This window comes from Salvelinus alpinus, chromosome 6 (genome assembly GCF_045679555.1).
Source record: "Salvelinus alpinus chromosome 6, SLU_Salpinus.1, whole genome shotgun sequence".
Classification (NCBI taxonomy): Eukaryota; Metazoa; Chordata; class Actinopteri; order Salmoniformes; family Salmonidae; genus Salvelinus; species Salvelinus alpinus.
In genome coordinates this window covers 72,967,136-72,988,446 of record NC_092091.1, presented here as the reverse complement: position 1 = coordinate 72,988,446, position 21,311 = coordinate 72,967,136, and the positions used below count along the sequence as shown (strand labels likewise).

At 42.7% G+C, this 21,311-nt stretch overlaps 3 protein-coding genes across 19 annotated transcripts in view; 2 read left to right on the top strand and 1 right to left on the bottom strand.

The window, feature by feature from the left end:
* The window catches only part of LOC139579297 (uncharacterized), a 49,547-nt gene extending 39,483 nt beyond the window's left edge, over nucleotides 1-10,064 (top strand). For 10 of the 12 annotated variants that reach the window (XR_011675720.1, XR_011675718.1, XR_011675719.1 and 7 more), the window contains one exon: nucleotides 1,179-1,647. Coding sequence is in view for 1 of the 12 variants with exons in the window: in XM_071407849.1 (XP_071263950.1) it covers nucleotides 8,706-8,849; nucleotides 9,664-9,792 (273 nt within the window). In the remaining 11 variants the exon portion in view is untranslated. Of the gene's footprint in view, nucleotides 1-1,178; nucleotides 1,648-8,705; nucleotides 8,850-9,663 lie in introns of those variants that run through there. The other 2 variants (XM_071407849.1, XR_011675717.1) reach the window with 2 other exon arrangements.
* On the top strand, nucleotides 3,277-7,827 carry LOC139579300 (zinc finger and SCAN domain-containing protein 5B-like). 2 transcript variants are annotated; one of them, XM_071407858.1, is made up of 3 exons: nucleotides 3,277-4,178; nucleotides 4,283-4,346; nucleotides 4,526-7,827. In XM_071407858.1, the coding sequence occupies exons 1-3, from the start codon at nucleotides 4,173-4,175 to the stop codon at nucleotides 5,614-5,616; spliced, it is 1,161 nt and encodes a 386-aa protein (XP_071263959.1). In that variant the 5' UTR covers nucleotides 3,277-4,172; the 3' UTR covers nucleotides 5,617-7,827. The 2 variants fall into 2 exon arrangements, with proteins under 2 accessions (XP_071263959.1, XP_071263958.1); XM_071407857.1 differs by lacking the exon at nucleotides 3,277-4,178 and having other exon boundaries at nucleotides 4,268-4,346.
* A 3,095-nt stretch (nucleotides 10,065-13,159) lies between the features above and the next one.
* LOC139579290 (uncharacterized) overlaps nucleotides 13,160-21,311 on the bottom strand; it is a 36,863-nt gene continuing 28,711 nt past the window's right edge. For 4 of the 5 annotated variants that reach the window (XM_071407836.1, XM_071407837.1, XM_071407841.1 and 1 more), the window contains 3 exons: nucleotides 16,422-16,634; nucleotides 14,756-14,828; nucleotides 13,160-14,651 (listed from right to left, as the gene is read on the bottom strand). In XM_071407836.1, coding sequence (XP_071263937.1) covers nucleotides 13,471-14,651; nucleotides 14,756-14,828; nucleotides 16,422-16,634 — 1,467 coding nt within the window. In that variant the 3' untranslated portion in view covers nucleotides 13,160-13,470. The remainder of the gene's footprint in view (nucleotides 14,652-14,755; nucleotides 14,829-16,421; nucleotides 16,635-21,311) is intronic. The other variant, XM_071407840.1, reaches the window with a different exon arrangement.

Genomic DNA, 21,311 nt, shown 5'->3' with positions numbered 1-21,311 from the left:
TGACCAAGAACCCGAAGGGTTCCTCTGTGGAGATGGAAGAACCTCCCAGAAGGACAACCATCTCTGCAGCACTCCACCAATCAGAAGCTACTCCTCAGTAAAAGGTGCATGACAGCGCGCTTGGAGTTTGCCAAAAGGCACCTAAAGTCTCTCAGACCATGAGAAACAAGATTCTCTGGTCTGATGAAACCAAGATTGAACTATTTGGCTGAACGCCAAGTGTCACATTTGGAGGAAACCTGGCACCATACCATCACTACAGTGAAGCATTTTGGTGGCAGCATCATGCTGTGAGGATGTTTTTCAGCGGCAGGGACTGGGAGACTAGTCATGATCGAGGCAAAGATGAATGGAGCAAAGTACAGAGGTCCTTGATGAAAACCAGCTCCAGAGCGTTCAGGACCTCAGACTGAGGGCAAAGGTTTACCTTCCTACCGGACAATGACCGTAAGCACACAGCCAAGACAACGCAGGAGTGGCTTCAGGATACATCTCTGAATGTCCTTGTGGCCCAGCCAGAGCCCGTTCTTGAGCCCGATCGAACATCTCTGAAGAGACCTGAAAATAGCTGAGCAGCCACGCTCCCCATCCAACCTGACAGCGCTTGAGAGGATCTGCAGAGAAGAATGGGAGAAACTCCCCAAATACAGGTGTGCCAAGCTTCTAGCGTCATACCAAAGAAGACTCGAGGATGTAATCGCTGGTAAAGGTGCTTCAATCAAGTGCTGAGTAAAGGGTCTGAATACTTATTTCAGTTTACTTTTTTTTTTTTTTATTAGAAACATTTCTAAAAACCTGTTTTGGTTTTGTCATTATGGGATATTGTGTGTAGATTGAGGGGGGAAATTAATAATCAATATTTGAATAAGGCTGTAACCTAACAAAGTGGAGAAAGTTAAGGGGTCTGAATTCTTTCAGTCTAAAAAAAAAGCCTATGGGATTCAAGCAAATGTTTTTCATTTTTTCAATGTCATGCAGTGCTCTGAGGAGAATTTCATGAACAATATTTTCCCAAAAAATCTTAAATTCTTATAAATATCATTGTATGTCAAAACTGCGTGCAGACACCTCAGTGTCTGTGTCCCATAGACTTAAGATTCTTTACTTGTGCATTCATATTCCATGTATTCCATTCTGGTTTGTCTGACAATCTGTTCTGTTCTGTGTTTCTTTTCCAGAGATCAGATCCTGAACCCCAGTAGTTACTGAAAGGAGAAGCCAGTACATTGTGGTTACAGGTTACTGTGAAGGACAACATGAACCATTATATGCTTGCTGCGCTACTTACGCCCATATTACCAATGTTGTTATTATTACAAATGTTTATTTTTATTTACAATGTTGTAATTTATTGTAAAAACAAAAGGCAATGTTGTTTAGCTATTACTCAGGACAATAAGAAATCCCATTATCTATTTAGCCATTCTATATCCAGATATTTAAATCTTTCTACTGTTACATTGTTCAGCGTTGGAGTGCGTTCTCAGTGTGGTGCTTCAGTTAGTTGAGACTACTAACCCTTAGCCTACTATTCAATTGACTTTAAATTGAAGGAATGTATTTATTCCCTTTAAATTCAGGTTGTATGCTGATTCTGTATTTTTCTACTTGATCCAAATAGTAAAATAAACATATTTGGAGGACAAAGTGTTTGTTTTAATTCACTTAATTGAAAGTCAAAAGGCTGATTTTTGTAACATTTGATTCCTTTCAGTCGCTACAATATGATACAGCAGCAGGTAGCAATGGTGGAACTAACATAAGTTGTGTGTGTAACCAATCTTTATTTTGAAATCTCACCTTTTATTTTGAAAAAATGATCCACGAAGACATTTTTGTTTCCGGAACAAAAATAAACAAAAAAGAGAACCTGCGAGAAGCTAGCCACAATAAGGATTAGCCACAATAGTGGAATATACTGGTTGTCTTCAAAATAAAAGCTCCCAATTGACTGACTTCAAACGGATACAAGTGGATGCCTTGGGTGCGTATGTAAATTCAGAGCACAGAATAACTGAGTTTACTAACACGCGACACTAGTTGAATATGACGGGTGTCAGCAAGGTTGACAAAAAACGTTATTCAGTTGTTGCTAGCAGCACTGTTAGTCACTAATGCTCTAGATAACATGAAAACAGCCTAACTAGCTCTGCTCGGGTTAATAAAATGGTCAGAGTGAGGTGGTTTCTCATTTGTGTCTGGAAGTAGCTAGCAAACTAGCCAACTTTAGCCAGTTTGCTTCTGCGCTTGACTGAGGTTGTGAGGTCAGAAAGCTCGGATCAACCCTACTCCTCGGCCAGAAAGAAACCCTCTGAATTTACAAACGAACGATCTGACAACACTGAATATGAAAAACGGTTAGAACGCACTTTGACACACTGGAGGTAATTTACGAATGCACCCCTTATTTTGACTAGATAATGCTAAACAAGTTATTATTGAGTCACAAATCTATTTTATAAGAGAGCCCTGTATACATTATAATAAAACACACGTGTATAAAACTAATTCAGCACACAAAATAAACATATTTAATAATAGGTTGGAATGTTATATAAATTCAACAAAAGACAATTTTGTTATTTTGATACAAAAAAACAGTTAATTCCATTGTGGATGTATTAGACTAGAATTGCATTGGGGGCATACTTATATGCACTGTACAGCCTTACCTATGCATCTTGGGTCCATGAAATGGGTTATCAGCCTACTCAGTGACGCCAACAGATTACAATTCTGAAGAGTTAACACATATATTAGCGTTGTAGCGCATATTGTGGGACTGAAATGAGCCACATTAAGCTCTAAGTAGGCTGAGACCCCATTGCAATATGAACAGTACCTGTCAAGTTTGGACACACCTACTCAGTCAAGGGTTCTTTATATTTTACTATTCTCTGAGTTGTAGAATAATAGTGAAGACATACTATGAAATAACAAAATGGAGTCATGTAGTAACCAAAAAAGTGTTAAACAAATTCAAAATATATTTTCGATTCTTCAAAGTAGCCATCCTTTGCCATGACATTTTTGCACATGCTTTGCATTCTCAACCACCTTCATGAGGTAGTCACTTGGAATGCTTTTCAACTAACAGGTTTGCCTTGTTAAAAGTCCATTTGTGGAATTTCTTTCCATCTTAATGCATTTGATCCAATCAGTGGTGTTGTGACAAGGTAGGGGTGGTATACAGAAGATAGCCATATTTGGTAAAGATCAAGTCCATATTATGGCAAGCAAAGCTCAAATAAGCAAAGGTGTGTCCAAACTTCTGAGTACGCCCCTAATGCAATTCTAAAGTATAATACATCCACAGTGCGATTTAAACAGATTGTAACTTTTTTGTATCAAATGAACTAGCTATTTCATCTTTAGCATTATCTAGTCCAAATATGTCATGATTACAATATGTGTATCCATTTTAATCACTTCCAATGAAGGACATTTATTTTGAAGGCGAACAGCAAATTCCACTGTTGTGGAAAATCCTTATTGTGTCTAGCTCCACAGATAAAATATATTTATGTTTGAAGCATACCGTGTGAACTTTGAGGACGTTGATTGAACGCTGCAATGCAAATTACTATAACATAAGTGTTTAAGTTAGACATAGTGCCAAGAACATGACCGATACCGTCGTCTTTCATGCTCAGCTAGCCTCCATCATTGAGGTTTTGGCGAATGCAGCCGTTGCCGAAATCTGCAAACTTGTAGATGACGGCCATGCTGCTTTACGTTTGGAAATTTCACATAGTCAAAAAGAAATCGACAACCTGCGGAGGAAGCTGCTTTTGACAAAATACCAGAGTTCTCAACGGGGCACAGAGAAAATCGGAGCCATGCGACACATAGTTCACAGGCGCGACACCAATCGTGTTGCCCGAGCAAGAGAGATCTTAGTAGGAAAGTCATCAGGCAGACTTTTTTAAAACCATATTTCAACACGTTAAAAATAATGGTCATGTAGAATATATTGGATATTGTAGTAAAAAAACAAACATATTTCAACACGTTCAAAAGAATGGGTCATGTAGAATATGTAACGTTTATAAGGGTTTGTGTTTTCTGGTGCAGTGGAGGATTGTTTTGCCGACAGTGAAAGGGGCAACTTAACGCAGGATGTCACCAACTGGAGAGATTCAGGACGCACAGCAACAGACCAGGATGGGAGCATGCAGGTCAGTTGTCATAGACACGGTCAAATATATGATTTGTTTTCTCATATTTCAAATGGTTTGGGAGATATGTTTCTAATAACATTTTCCTGATGAATACCAAACAGATGGCAGATATGCCAGAGGCACCTCTTATCAAAATGGAGAACCTTGACACCAGTAGAATGGAAGGTATTTTTGTGCAATTTATCAAATCTATGCAGTTTACACTTTATGTTAAGTAAAGACTTAAGTGTGTATTGCAGTATTGTATTACCTTCTTAGTCATTACCCATAACTATTAAACAAGGCAAAGAAGAATCAGTCTCCACTAAAGGACAGCTGATGTTCTTTACTCTGCCCCATTTCAGAGATTGTCCAACTGGTCAGTGAGAGCAGTGAGAAGATTGTGCCAGAACCAGGTGCTTCATCATCTACTGAAACCACAGACCTTCTGGACCAGCAGGGCAACAGACACAGAGCTCCAGACACCTCACTCAATATAGAACCTGGAAACCAGACGTTCCAGCATCCAGCATCACAATACAACAGAGCAAGACAGGACCATCAGGTTGCTGAGGGTGTGACCTGGGAAACTGACCATCAACCCATATCATACAGTCTGTCCCAATGGACAGAGAACCAAGACACTGACAACCCAACTGTGAATGCTCCTCACAATGCAGGACCAGACTCCAAGAGGCTGTCTGGACATCCAGAGAGGAGAGGGGTGTCTGGTAACTCTGGGGTCTGCATGTCTGCTTCAGGCTCTCTGGACTGGCTGCCTGATGTGGTGATGGTGGACTCAGTTCCCATTAAAGTGGAGGCAGATATGAGTTCAGAATGGAGCATAACTGGCCAAGAGGCGACATCTGGAGAGGTCTGTTCAGACAGCAGGCAGCTTGTGGACAACAGAGGAAGAGGGGGAATGGAGTCTGGACAGACAAAGTGTCCCCCTGACACTCAACATGCGGAGCAAGGCACAACTGTAGGATCAAGGTCCAAGATGCCAGATTTCAACAGACTGCCCTCCCTAAACAGCTTTTCATCCCCAAGTGTTACTCTCCTCCAGGTTCCCCAAAGAGGGAAGGCAGCTCCCTTCCCAAATTTCAACATAAGCGCCACTTCTTCACCGAAAGGCATAGAAATGCAGCCACAACAGCTGACGTCTCACTCCAACAAGAGGCAGCTCCGTTGCAGCCTCTGTGGAAAGCCCTTCCCTCAGCCGGCGCACCTGCGGAGGCACATGCGGGTCCACACGGGGGAGAAACCGTACGGCTGCAGCCACTGCACCAAGCGCTTCTCCCACAGACACCAGCTGAAGATGCATGAGAGGGTGCACACCGGAGAGAAACCATTTCATTGCATCTACTGCGGGAAGTGCTTCACCCAGTCCGGCCACATGAAAAAGCATCTCCTCGTCCACACTGGCGGCAGGCCACAGGACGTGGTGCTGCCCTGAGTGTTCCAGGGTGAAGTTCCGACTAGATACAGATCTAGGATCAGCTTCCTCTCCCCCAATCCTAACCTTTACCACTTGTGGAAAAAAATGCTAAACTGACCAACATCAGCATCTAGGGGCAACTTCACACTTCTCCACCCGGTGTAATGATAGGCAGTGCCAGGAGTTTTTCCTCACCACGTGACAAGACCAAGGAAAAACTCCTGGCCCTAGTTGTAAGGGGAATGGCTCCACACTACTGAGGTTTTCATATGAACACTGGGTCCATGCGTTTTTAACATTTTGGATGTTTTCCACATTGAACGCTACCCTCTCTGTGTGTAGTGGTCGTGTTTTCAGTTCAACTGGCTTGATGCTTGGTCCAGAGTGGATTGATAATGTAGAACTTATTGCAGGTGAAGATTTTAAACATCCTTATGAATTTGTATTGGTGCAGTGGTGAACCAAAGAACAGCAATTAAGAATTCAGGAAGCTCTGGACAGGTGCCTGGGTGAGCAAAGCCTGTTGGTGGTTGAGAGCTCGTTGCTCGGTTCCTCTCTTATCTGAACACAGGAAAGAGGAGGAAGGTTCAGGGAAGAGGGCAATGGTGACCTCTTTTCTGGACATCAACATGGCAGAAGAGCAAAGCGACAGTTTCACGGACACCAACACAGTCCTGGCACTGTAAATGGACATGGCGACCTAGCTGGTGCAAGTAGAGAGAGTGCTGACTGGAATGGTAGGCTGTCAGGGGTTGGGTTTATAGAACTATCTTCATACCCCTTTACCCTCTTCATCATATTCAGCCTCGGGAAACATATGCCGGTTTTTGAGTCCCAGAATTCGAACCCATTCAATTCAATCAGAATTCTCTCTGGTTTATTCCTTTCCATTCTGACTGTTTTGAGCAGGCTTGACAGGTTAGGATGTGCACCATCACTGTAGACCTGGGGTCTTCAACCTTTACTTGCCCAGGGATCCCCGCCCAGGCAAACCGGCCCACCAGGGATCCTCATCATATGTTAGCAAAACATTTTTCACATGTCTTATCATCAGGAGAATGGCAGGGAGAAGTTATCAACATTTTAAAATAAATATAATTTTGAAATAATTTTTACCTTCCCACATTATAATTGGAAAAGGAACTCATGATAAGGTCAACGTGACAATGGGTTAAGACTGTGTTAGCCTGTTGAGCTAAAGCCTAGGCATTGGTCCTGTGACTTGGATGAGTCTTCAAGGGGGAGGTAAAATGAGGGTGAAGTCTAACAGGTGGTTTGGTGACCACGCTTATGTGATAAGTGACTTGTCACAAAAGTGGAGCCCTGGGTTAAACTTAACACGTCTTCAGCCAGGTTGCTCATCACATGCATGGATCACCAAACCACGTCTGTTGCACTCTCATTAAATGGGTTGCACAGATCATTCTGTTTCTGTTTGCCACAGAAAGTGGTCTTGTGCAGGAGGCCTGATATGAACCCCAATCAGTTAAATTGGTGCCGTGATCTCTGAGTATGAGGTCAAAGGGGGGTGAAATTTAACCGAGGTGGTTCGATGAACCACTCTCTTTTGATGAGTAACCTTGCTGGAGACTTGAAGACTTGTGTTAGCTTCCTGAACTAATCCCTATGGGCTTTAGTTAAGTGGACTAACACAGTCTTGTGATATGCAGGAGACCTGGTTCTAACCCAGTCAGTCATAAGAGCAAGATTAAATAGGGAGTGGAAAGGCTGTGCTTAGAAGGGCTGTGACGGGGCAATGTTTACTTATGGGAGCCACTTTTTTGTGTCACTCCCTTCTAATGCAGCATGTGATCGTCATAGAGGGGAACCAAAGACATGTCCATATTTCAGGAATGGGGTCATAATAGTTTATAGCCAAAACGGTTCAAACGCTAGAGCCAAATTCATAGGAAGTAAATAAATTCAACATGCCACATTGGCTTCAGAAACCGCCAAAAGCTTGTTTACTACAGAGAGCGTTTGATTCTTTCTGTTCTTTACTTTTACTGGCTGGCAAAGTACCTGGATGTCTCTGGTTTTGAATCTGAATTTAGAGAACTGAATTTAAAAACTAAATGTAAATGCATCTAAGAAGTTGAATATGACATTTTCATAAACTTGAAATTATTGTTTGTAAACTTGATAGACAATTAATGAAATATCTATCATATTGAAACTGAATATATAAATATCGAATTTGAATATTCAATAAAAAAATATTTTACTGAATGCTGTATGTTAACTCAATTCAGATTTCATGAAATTCAAGTTGAATTTATGAATTAAATGATTAATATCTGCATTAAAATTAAAAAAATATTAAATTCAATATCCGAATCCCAATTCAAAATGATAGAATTCAAATGATAATTTTTGTTGGCACTGAAATTGCTCCATAGAGGGCACCCCTCAAACATTGAAGAATTAGAGCAGTTTGCTGCTGAAGAGTGTGCCAAATTTCCAGGATAAAGGTGCAGCAAGCTCATTGATGGCTACAAGAAGTGTTCGTCTGCAGTTATCTTGGTCAAAGGCTGTGCAACCAAGTACTAGATCTGGGGTGCTAATAATTTGGTCCATGTCATTTGTCTTTATTTTCTAAATAACAATTGTAAACGTACGTTTTTTGTTGTAGTTTTTACCCCTTTTTCTCCCCAATTTTGTGATATTCAATTGGTAGTTAGTCTTGTCCCATCGCTGTAACTCCCCTACGGACTCGGGAGAGGCGAAGTTCGAGAGCCATGCATCCCATGAAACACAACCCTGCCAAGCCGCACTGCTTCTTGACACACTGCTCGCTTAACCTGGAAGTCAGACGCACCAATGTGTCAAACTTAAGTTTACAAAAATACAATTTGTTCTGCAATGCTGATTATCCAAAAACAACGTGTGGTGAGAAAGACATTGCAATATTTAAGAAAAGTGCTAGGGTGCCATTATAAACAACTGTATATCTTCTAGAGTTTGCCATGTAGCCTACCTAGCTAGTGAATTTCCTATCCTTCAATATATAACACCACTGCTTTAGGAACCAATGTTCAACAACAAACACTTCACCAAAATAGGCAGCTAAAACACTGAAACCATTGAATTGATTCACTTTCTTGCAGCTTCCTCTTGAGTCGCTGGTGTGGATCTTCCGGGACGTACTGCGTGTGAACGGGAAGAGAGGCTACTGGAACCTGTCTCTGGTCTGCAGAACTTTTCACAACATCTTGAGAAATGAAATCATCAGATATTACTCCACAGGGAAGGTTAGTATCGACAACGACACAAGTCTACAAGCTTATGCGACACATGCAATTGTTTAGGAGAGTAACTTATTGATTCAATGTCATGCAGCGCTCTGAGAATAATTTCATAATTTATACCATACCTTTCCCCAAAAATCTTACCAGATAAAGCAACGTCTCAAATCTCATTCCATGATTGATTGTTACATTGTTGCAAACATCATTGTAAGTCAAAGCTTTGTGCAAACCAATGATTTATATAGTAGATGACTGAAATGGGGGCGCTGTTTTGAAGCCACCATGCCTCCATCTTGCCACTCCCCCACCATGGTAAAACAAATATTTTGGAAGCTTTAGACATGCATTTATTAATGTCTACATTTATTATATTACAGAACCTGAATGCATACTTTGAGCTAAACATAAATTCAATTATATTATATGAGTTAAATATAAAAATGAAAAAATAAAATGTTCCTTAAAGTATTATTTTTTGAGATGACTAATGTTACGGTCCCTACTGTAACAACAAAAATACTTAAATACATGTAATTTTGTCCTTGAAACATTTAATTGAAATACTGTAGAATTCCATTAATTCCTATGGAGGGCTGCTCCTACTGGTGAGAGCCAATATGGCCGACCGGTGGCTTCAAAGCCTCTCAATGGCCAATACAAAGCATTAGCAATCCAGGGTTTATATACATCATTGGTGCAAACACCTTTAAAAAAAGTGTGTGTCTCATAGACTTTAGATTCTTTACTTGTTAAGTCGTATTCCATGAATTCCATTCTGGTTTGTCTGACAATCTGTTCTGTTCTGTGTTTCTTTTAGAGATCAGATCCTGAACCCCAGTCGTTACTGAAAGGAGAAGCCAGTACATTGTGCTTACAGGTTACTGTGAAGGACAACATTAACCATTATATGCTCACTGCATGCTTGTTACTCTGCGTAGAACACTAAGTTGTTTAGCTATTACTCGGGACTATCTGAAATTCCTTTGGCTATTTATTCATTCTATATTCAGATATTTAAATATTTCTACTGTTACATTGTTCAGAGTTAGTGTATTCTCAGTGTGGTGCTTCAGTTAGTTTGGAGACTACTAACCCTTGGGCTACTCTTCGATGTACTTTTAAGTGAAGCAATTTTATACTTTTTAAAATCAGGTTGTATGATGAGTCTGTATTCTTGTACTTGAACTAAATAGTAAATAGGAATTTTCTGAGGAAAAAGTGTGTTTGATTTAATTCATTATTTTAAAACATTTGATTCCTTTTAGCAGCTACAATATGATACAGCAGCAGGTGGCAATGTTGGAAGTAACATAAGATGTGTGTAACCAACCTTTATTTTGAAAAATGATCCAGGAAGTAGATGACATTTGTTCCCTCAATGTGTTTCATGATGTGTGAAAACATGCGCAATGATGCCCCCAATCTGTGATTTAGTGCATTACTATTGGGCATAGTAAGCCACCTCAATAGCCTATTTGCAACCATTAGCAGTAAAATGTATGTGGACACCTCTTCAAATTAGTGGATTCGGCCACACCCGTTGCTGACAGGTGTATAAAATCGAGCACACAGCCATGCAATCTCCATAGATAAACATTGGCAGTAGAATGGTCCGTACTGACTTGCCTAGTTAAATAAAGGTTAAATAAAAAGAGCTGAAGAGCTCAGTGACTTTCAACGTAGCACCGTCATAGGATGCCACCTTTCCAACAACTTAGTTAGTCAAATGAATGCCCTGCTAGAGCTGCCCAGGTCATTAGAGAATTTGGCACTTCATCCAACCGGCCTCACAACCACAGACCACGTGTAACCAAGCCAGCCCAGGACCTCCACACACCGGCTTCTTCACCAGTAGGATCATAGGATCGTCTGAGATCAGCCACCCGAACAGCTGATGAAACTGTGTGTTTGCACAACTGAAGAACTTCTGCACAAACTGTCTCAGGGAAGCTCATCTGTGTGCTCGTCGTCTTCACCAGGGGATTCACCTGATTGCAGTTCGGCTGTAAACCGACTTCAGCGGGGCAAATGCTCACCTTTGGTTCGGCTGTAAACCGACTTCAGCGGGGCAAATGCTCAACTACTATGGTCACTGGCACGCTGGAGAAGTGTGATTTTCACGGATCAATCCCGGGTTTCAACTGTACCGGGCAGATGGCAGAGTGTCCCATGGTGGCAGTGGGGTTATGGTAAGGGCAGGCATAATCTACAGACAATGAACACAATTGCATTTTATCGATGGCAATTTGAATGCGAAGAGATGCCGTGATGAGATCCTGAGGCCCATTGTCTTGTCATTCATCCGCTACCATCACCTCATGTTTTAGCATAATGAACGGCCCCATGTCGCAAGGACTGTACACAATTCCTGGAAGCTGAAAATGTCCCAGTTCTTCCATGGCATGCATACTCACCAGACATGTCACCCATTGAACATGTTTGGGATGCTCTGGATCAACTTGTACGACAGCGTGTTCCAGTTCCTGCCAATATCCAGCAACTTTGCATAGCCATAGGAGTGGGACAACATTCCACAGGCCACGATCAACAGCCTGATCAACTCCATGTGATGGAGATGTCGAGCTGCATGAGGCAAATGGTGGTCACACCAGACACTAACTGGTTTTCTGATCCACGCCCCTATCTTTTTTTTTTAAAGGTATCTGTGACCAACAGATGCATATCTGTACTCCCAGTCATGTGAAATCCATAGATTAGGACCTAATTAATTAATTTATATTGGCTGATTTCCTTGAACTGTAACTCAGTAAAATCTTTGAATTTGTTGCATGTTGCGTTTATATTTTTGTTCAGAGAGAGAAAGAGAGTGTGTGCGTACGTGCGTGTTGATGACCTATGCCACGCCAGGTTTAAACAAGATCATGGGGAGCTCTGCCTATTAATGCAGTACAATATAGCTTCTAAGATCTGGTGGGAGCTCACGCTGTTTTACCCAGGAAACAGGCTGACTGGAATAACTTTAATTTATTTCAGACAATGACACTTTTAAAGGTAGAGTCAGCAATATGACATAGATGGAGATGTAGATGCGTCGGTTCTGTTCAGAGGCAACCTTACATGAGTTGGGCTAACAAACAAAGGGATGGGTTAACAGTATGACTAATATATATCTGTGCCTTGACAGCAAATGTTATGACATTCTCCCCTGGGGTTCTATATTACTATTGAAATTAAAGGACTTATTTTGGTGTAACAGTATAACCTTAGTCCGTCCCCTCGCCCTGGGCGCAAACCAGGGACCCTCTGCACACAACAACTGACACCCACGAAACATCGTTACCCATCGCTACACAAAGGCCGCGGCCCTTGCAGAGCAAGGGGAACCACTACTTCAAGGTCTCAGAGCCAAGTGACGTCACCGATTGAAAGGCTATTAGCGCGCACCACCGCTAACTAGCTAGCCATTTCACATCCGTTACACTCACCCCCCTTTCAACCTCCTCCTTTTCCGCAGCAACCAGTGATCCGGGTCACGGCACCAATGTAACAGTATAACTTTAGTCCGTCCCCTCGCCCCGACCCGGGTTGAAAGGCTATTAGCGCGCACCACCGCTAACTAGTTAGCCATTTCACATCCGTTACATTGGCATGAAATTGACAGACTTATTTTGAAATCTGATAATGCCAGAATTGTATTTTAGTCATGATAAATCAATGTATTATTACTTATTTTAATGACAGCTCAAGTGACATTTTGAAATCGCAGGACTTTTATTTGAGCATGACAAATTGACGGACTCTTATTTTGAAATCAGTATAGCAGGAAGGACTTATTTTGGCATGACATATCGTGGGAGTCTTATTTGGACGTGTGTTACATCCAGCTCAGAGTTACATCCTAATGGATGCTGAATGAAACTCTGAGCCGGATGCTGGATGTAACTCAGCCATAGGCTGGATTTTGGAGGCAACCGTATTACATCGAGAGCATCCTGACGGGTTGCATCACTGCCTGGTATGGCATCTGATCCGCCTCCGACCGCAAGGCACTACAGAGGGTAGTGCGTACGGCCCAGTACATCACTGGGGCAAAGCTTCCTGCCATCCACGACCTCTATACCAGGCAGTGTCCTGAGGAAGGCTCTAACAAATGTCGAAGACTCCAGCCACGCTAGTCATAGACTTTTCTCTCTGCTACGCGGTCTAAGTCTAGGTCCAAGAGGCTTCTAAACAGCTTCTATCCCAAAGCCAGAAGACTGCTGAACATCTAATCAAATGGCTACCCAGACTATTTGAGATGTCTTTGCTGAGATAAAGCTAAATGTATTACTCTCATTCTAAAAGACATTACCTTTTTCAAATTTCCCATGTTGCTTTATTTAACACAAGCATGTTCATTGTGACAAAATCTTAGTTTTGCCTGATTATTTTCAACACTTTGCGTCACAAATACTGTAGGAATTTATACAATAAAAAGTTGAACATTTTAGACAATAATAACCAACATGAACTAATATAACAATCTGCAGTCAAACGTTTAGTGTCACTTCTTTTTATAAAATTTTTACAAAATACAAAAATAAACAGGTAACAACCTTTAAGCAATCACACACATACAATTTACAATCAATTGAGAAAACACAATCCCAAATCACAACACAACCTATAATTTCCGTGCATGAACTGTCTGATGTCTTATCAGATTGCTCAGAAAGGAGAAGTTCTTCCCACACTGGGCGCAGTGGAACAGTTTCTCACCCGTATGGACGCTCTGATGCACTTTTAAATTACTGGAATGAGAGAACTGTTTCCCGCATTGAGCGCATCTGAAAGGTTTCTCCCCTGTGTGTACTCTCTGGTGCCGCTTCAGGCTGCACAGCTGGCTGAACTGCTTCCCACACAGGGCACACTCGTACGGTTTCTCCCCCGTGTGGACCCTCTGGTGCATCTTGAGCTGGCACAGGTGAGGGTACTCCCTCCCGCAGAAGGTGCACCTGTAGGACCTCGCCCCCTCCTCCCTAGACCCTCTGTCCTGATGAGTCCCAGTCATGTCACCCAGGTGGGTGTCGGGGGCGCTCCCCTCGAAATCCACCCAGGTGGGGTACTGCAGCTCCCCGGTTCCCTCGGCCAATGGAGCGGTGGTTGCGGGGTTCTGAAAGGTGCCGAGGCGGTTGTTGAAAGCGCTGTCCATGCAGATGGTGTAGAAGTGATTGTCAGGTGAGTTCTGTCTCGCTGCTGGCTGGACACCTGGGTGAGGATGATGATGATAAGTGTTACTCGAATGTCCTCCAAGAAGCATGGCATCTGCTTCACTATGTCCTCCTTGATGATGCCTGTGTTCCATGATGTCACCTTGTCTCCACAACGAGGGCGTGCCGTCCCCATCGTCAACAGGAAGGGGGTCGATAACTATGACCTCAGACATGACCTCTGAATCGACCTGGGAATACTCGTGTTCACCCCGCACCATCTGAGAAAGTGGGGGAATAGGGTTCACCTTTGTGAGAGGCGAGGGGCTTCCTGAGACCGTCTCGGCAGCATAACTAGAACAAGATGGCCGATCATTCGCTGTATCACTGACTCTTCGCTTACGGGAGTTTACAGGCATATCGGTTGTTCTCTCTGGGTTTAGGCTGCGCTGCTGTTTAGCAGCAGGTCCTGGACCTGTGAGTTGGAGCACCTGGCTCAGGCTCTCAGGCTCCGGGTCTGACTTGAAAACAGTGTCTGATCTGTTGACAGTCACTATGCTGTGTTTGGTTCTGAGCTGCTCAGTGAGCTCTGTTTGGTCCGTGTCTAGAGAGGTCTGTGTGTTTGGGTCTGTCATTCTGTGGCCACTATCAGTGCCTGAAGAGACAACAAAAGCATGATGGTCATATGTAGTCAAATAAAAACAATGAGGTTGTCAATCAGTATGTCATTTTTCATTACAACAATCCATTTATCATTACCTGGCATCTCCCTCAGACACTCTTCTTTCTTCCATGGCTGGAGGTCTCTCTCCCCTTCCACAGTAGATTTGGCCTGAAAAGAGGAGGGAGGAATTAAGTAGACAGACATGAGCTCTACAAAGCTCTAAAACAAATGCAGGTCTATTAGAACTCAGATATTACTAGGCTATGATATTGATCAAATGGCTTGAATGAAGTTGTTAATTTACTGACTCAACTCATGGACACAGAACATCTAAAGCTTCTCAAAACATGAAACTAAAACTGGACCTCAATAATTCACTGTAATTTGGAAAGAAAAATGTCCTTTCCTTACAATATATTTAGGGTCAATGTGAGAATATATATTCAGAGTCAAGAAGCACCATGGAATTATTTGAAAAATATGATTTATTGATGGAATTATAGGATTTAATGAACAAACAGCAACAGCCATTGGTCAAATTGGTACAAAAGAACAGACAGTTTTTCAGTCTCACAGTACAATTTCAGTATCTGCTATAACTTTAGTGTGAGGAACGCAGTATTATTAGAAGAACACAACCATTATCAACCTTAACAGTCAATGTGAGTGATGCTGTTGGCCTTAAAGAAGCCAAGAAAACGTAACAGTCTTTGTAGATAATGTAAATATGAACCACGTTGTATTGTAGACGTATGAGACCAGGGCAAACATCCTGCAGACATAGGACTACGTTAGAACCAATGACGTTTGAACTCATGATATTGCTATAACAGCTTTTTTCAATAGGAATCTCTTGTTCTGTGTCAGTTATCAATGATGAAGCTTCTGATGTCTTTTCAGATTGCTGGTGTGGGAGAACCTGCGTCCGCAATGTGCACAACTGAAGGGCTTCTCGCCAGTGTGGACGTTTAGGTGCATTTGGAGATGGCTGGCGCCCTCAAAGCTCTTCTCACAGATGTTGCAGGCAAACCCCCGCTTTCTGGTGTGGATGACAGCGTGCTGCTGCAAGTCACTCTCGTGGACAAACTTCTTATTGCAGCTCAGGAAACCGTACTGTCGTTCTACGGTGCCAGGTCTAACATCTGTGGCAAGATTACTCAAATGACAGGAAGTTGTGGTGCTTGGTCTAAAATGGCTGACAGGGAGTGAGGCATGAGCTGGTTGTTGAGCTCCTCTTCCTGGTATTTCAGAGTGTCTATGTAGGCTTGCCAACGAGCACCAACTAGCTTTGTTGGCCTCACCTGCATTTCCTGTGTCAAGATGGGTGCCTGTATTTATCTCTGAGGGCCGGAAGCCGGGTGAAACCAATTGCGTCATGTCATGGCGAATCATTGGTGCGTTTCTGTTAAACACTCCCACTACCTGCTTATTTCCAGTTCCATTGACCTGTGGTGTAGTAGCTGTACCCACCTGACCCCACCTCATTTCTGTGGCAGAGCTAGTCTGTGTTTCTGGGCCCACTGGGCCACTCCCTAGGTCCATAACTTTAGTGTGAGCAGCAGAGGCGCCATCATCAGTCACTACTACCTCTCTCCACACCTGGTTTAAAGAATCTCTTAGGAGAGTGAGGTCCCCGTTCATGTCACACTTAGTGTCCAGACTCTGTCTCTCTGCTCTGTGTTCAAATCCTGTGTGCTGCTGGGGTCCCTGGTTCACATTCCCTGTTTCTGATTGGAGGAGGACGGTGTCAGATCCACTGACCTCCATAGCGGTGTTGTTGTAGTTGTTGCCTCTGGGACCACTGGACTGGAAGGCGGGGTCCTCTGTGGTGGCTGCAGCCAGTTGGGTGGTTAGCTCTCTGCTGCCCTCCACTGTTCTGGCTGGGTGACTGATCCTAGAGTCCTGGTCATCTGCTTCTCCCTCCACCTTGATGATCAGCAGGTCTGGTTGCCCTTCCTCTGTCTCTGCTGACTGCTGATGGGGTTAAGTGGGAGAGATGACTGAGTGAGACAGAGCATCCACTATCTACTGAATGGATATATGGGCATGACATGGGATTTAGTGAAATTCATAGTAGTTGTCTTGTTGTTATTGTGTTATAACCAGTGGTGTAGTGGAGGGTAAACTCCACCTTCTGTATTTTACACATGCCTTTACAAACCTTTGGCGTAAAAATGCATTGAAAGTTTAGGGAGTGTTACTTTACTCACTGTGTACGGCAATAAGAGTTTACCCACCTATTTTTTTATCACAATATCACTAGTTATAATGTGTTGACATACACATCTATACAGACATAACCTCATCCTCAGGCGGAAGTGTCTGGTGTGCGAGACTAAAACAGATATAAGTCTGTGACAGTCTAAAATCGGCTGTTAAAATTGGAACTTACCTCATCACTTGTAGCAGCCATATGCTTTGATGGAGAGACATCCTCTTGGTCCACATCTATGGGCTGTCTGTCTCTTGGTATGCTGCTGTTCCCAAAACTCCTGTTGGAAAGTCTGTTTCTGCTTTGCCAAGTAGGTCCTGGAAATAAAGGGGGAGGTCAATTTGACCCCATCCATAAATGTTGTTTTACAAAGTACCAAGCAAGCATAATACCTTCATGATGTATGTTATGTGTCTATAGAGCTAGAAGGATCCTAGCATGTCTGTAGAGCTAGAAGGATCCTAGCTGTGTTGACAGTACAAAGTCAGCATGATACATCCTCAAATCAAATTTTATTGGTCATGTCACGTACACATATTTTGCAGATGTTATCGCAGGTGTAGCAAAATGCTTGTGTTCCTAGCGCCATCAGGGCTGTAATACCTAACAATACAAAACAATACACACACATCCAAAAAAGAAAAAGAAAGGAATTAAGAAATATCAGAACGACCAATGTTAGAGTCCGGAATAAATATATATGTATATGATGGTATAAATAGACAGTATGTTAATAGAAAAGGTGTGTACAGCAGTAGTTATATAGGATGAGCCATGACTAGAATACATTACATACATATGAAGTGGGTAAAACAGTATGTAAACATTATTAAAGTGACCAGTGTTCAATGACTAGGGCAGCAGTCACTAAGGTGCAGGGTAGAGTATCGGGTGGTAGCTGGGCTAGTAACAGTGACTAAGTTCAGGGCAGGGTACTGGGCGGAGGCAGTCTAGTGGGGACAGTCTGATGGCCTGGAGATAAAAGCAGTTTTTCAGTCTCTCGTTCCCTGCTTTGATGCACCTGTAATGTCTCCACCTTCTAGATAGTAGCGAGTGAACAGGCCATGGCTCAGGTGGCTGAGGTCCTTGATATTCTTCTTGGCCTTTCTGTGACACCGGTGCTGTAACTGTCCTGGAGGCCAGGCAAGGGTGCCCCCGGAAATACGTTGGGCTAACCGCACCATCCTCTAGAGAGCCCTGCGGTTGCAGACGGTGCAATAGCAGTACCAGGTGGTGATACAGTCCGAAAGGATGCTCTCAATGGTGCATCTGTAGGTTTATGAAGGTCTTTGGGGCCAAGCCAAATTTCTTCAGCCTCTTGAGGTGGATCTCAATAATACATCTAGGCCCAAACTGTATTGACAGTACATAAATCATGGATGTTTTATACTTGCTTTGAACTTTGTAAAACACAATTGATGGATGGGGTCAAATTGAAGATTCATGTTTTATTTCACCTTTATTTAACCAGGTAGGCTAGTTGAGAAGAAATTCTCATTTGCAACTGCGACCTGGCCAAGATAAAGCAAAGTAGTTCGACACATACAACAACAAAGAGTTACACATGGAATAAACAAACATACAATCAATAATACAGTAGAAAAAGTCTATATACAGCATGTGCAAATGAGGTCGGATAAGGGGGGTAAGGCAATATAAATAGGCCATGGTGGCGAAGTAATTACAATATAGCAATTAAACACTGGAATGGTAGAATGTGCAGAAGATGAATGTGCAGGTAGAGATACTGGTGTGCAAAGGAGCAAAATAAATATATAAGGTATGGGGATGAGGTAGTTGGATGAGCTATTTACAGATGGGCTATGTACAGGTGCAGTGATCTGTGAACTGCTCTGACAGCGGGTGCTTAAAGCTAGTGAGGGAGATATGACCCTCCAGCTTCAGTGATATTTGCAGTTCGTTCCAGTCATTGGCAGCAGGGAACTGGAAGGCGGCCAAAGGAAGAATTGGTTTTGGGGGTGACCAGTGAGATATACCTGCTGGAGCGCGTGCTACAGGTGGGTGCTGCTATGGTGACCAGTGAGCTGAGATAAGGCGGGGCTTTCCCTAGCAGAGACTTGTAGATGACCTGGAGCCAGTGGGTTAGCCGACGAGTATGAAGCGAGGGCCAGCCAACGAGAGCGTACAAGTCGCAATGGTGGGTAGTATATGGGGCTTTGGTGACAAAACGGATGGCACTGTGATAGACTGCATCCAATTTGTTGAGTAGTGTTGGAGGCTATCTTGTAAATGACGTCGCCGAAGTCGAGGATCGGTAGGATGGTCAGTTTTACGAGGGTATGTTTGGCAGCATGAGTAAAGGATGCTTTGTTGCGAAATAGGAAGCCAATTCTAGATTTAATTTTGGATTGGAGATGCTTAATGTGAGTCTGGAAGGAGAGTTTACAGTCTAACCAGACACATAGGTATTTGTAGTTGTCCACATATTCTAAGTCAGAACCATCCAGAGTAGTGATGCTGGACGGGCGGGCAGGTGCGGGCAGCGATCGGTTGAAGACCATGCATTTAGTTTTACTTGCATTTAAGAGCAGTTGGAGGTCACGGAAGGAGAGTTGTATGGCATTGAAGCTTGTCTGGAGGTTAGTAAATAGTGTCCAAAGAAGGGCCAGATGTATACAGAATGGTGTCGTCTGTGTAGAGGTGGATCAGAGAATCACCAGCAGCAAGAGCGACATCATTGATGTATACAGAGAAGAGAGTCCGCCCGAGAATTTAACCCTGTGGCACCCCTATAGAGACTGCCAGAGGTCCGGACAACAGGCCCTCCGATTTGACACACTAAACTCTATCAGATAAGTAGTTGGTGAACCAGACGAGGCAATCATTTGAGAAACCAAGGCTGTTGAGTCTGCCAATAAGAATGTGGTGATTGACACAGTCGAAAGCCTTGGCCAGGTCGATGAATACGGCTGCACAGTAATGTCTATTATCGATGGCGGTTATGATATCGTTTAGCACCTTGAGCGTGGCTGAGGTGCACCCATGACCAGCTCTGAAACCAGATTGCATAGCGGAGAAGGTACGGTGGGATTCGAAATGGTCGGTAATCTGTAATTTAATTGAAGATACGTGCACATTGTCAAATTCATCATCATCACAAACCTGTCGTTACCGTCTCTCGATTGTTGTGTCTGTTTAGCAGGCGTATTCCATGGAAGCGATTGTGGACGGACCCATCTGAAAACTTTGTTCTCTCTGCTCGAAATCTGGTGATCTGAAGTTCCATCAATTTCATTTTCTTCCGGAGAAATTCGTTCTCCTTGTGGCTTTGGGACATCTTCAGGTGTACAACCGCATAGCCATCGTCAACAACTTTGCAGATTTCGGCTACAGCCGCGTTGGCTAGCACCTCCATGATTGAGGCTATCTGCGCCTGGAAATCGACCACGGAACCCGACATTGTCCTCCAGAAGCGTTTGGATCCTTTTCAATATGAAAACAGTCTTTATGTTTTCTATATTATGAGTATCTACAGTTATCTAGCATGCTATTAAAACAAATACAATCATAATCAGAAACTAAACATGGATAGCTAGCTAGCTTTGTTTGTAGCTCGCTGGTGAGATTATTGTTCCTGTTCCTCATCACAGTAATGTAATCATACGCTGGACTTGAAAGTTGGACACCGCCACCTACTGTATAGGAGTGCTCCACAATAACAACAATGTTGTAGCTATGTAATAAACATGTTTTCTGGTGTAAACAATATTTCATGATTTTTCTAAAATAAAGCATTTAACTATTTCTGTTATTTCTAATAGAAATAAACGACAAACAGTTAATTGACTTTAAAAAAAAAGTACATTACAACAGTATGACAGACTAGCCTACTATACATAATATATATGAATTCCATCAACATCTTTACAGCCTATCAATCTGATAGCAAATCTAAAGTATATTATTGACAGGCAAATGGAAATCATTTTTTAATTACTGTTCACCTATACACATTCATAAGGATGTTTAAAAACTTCAGCTTTAATAATATACATTATCAGTCCACTCTGGACCAAGCATCAAGCCAGCTGAACTGAAAACACAAGCACTACACACAGAGGGTAGCGTTCAATGTGGAAACCATTCAAACGGTTAAAAACACATAGACCTAGTTTTCATATGAAAACCCCACTAGTGTGAAGCCGAGCCATTTCCCTTAAATCTAGGGCCAGGACGTGTTCCCTAGTCTGGTCACGTGGTGAGGAAAAACTCCTACCCCTGCCTTTCATTATGTCACAGGTGGAGCAGTGTTAAGTTGTCCCTAGATGCTGATCTTAGGTCAGTTTAAAAAAAAAAAATCCACTAATGGTTAATGTTTTCCATGTCTTTGGGGAACCTGTTGGAGAGTAATCCTTTGGGATGAAAAGTGTCCTCCTGACACTCAAAACGCAGAGCGAGGGAGAACTGTAGGGTGAGGT

Excerpts from the sequence above, each read along its gene's own strand:
- LOC139579300 (XM_071407857.1), top strand. The coding sequence starts at position 4,268 with ATGAATACCAAACAGATGGCAGATATGCCAGAGGCACCTCTTATCAAA. Across the intron at positions 4,347-4,525 it reads TGACACCAGTAGAATGGAAG|AGATTGTCCAACTGGTCAGT; the intron begins GTATTTTTGTGC and ends GCCCCATTTCAG.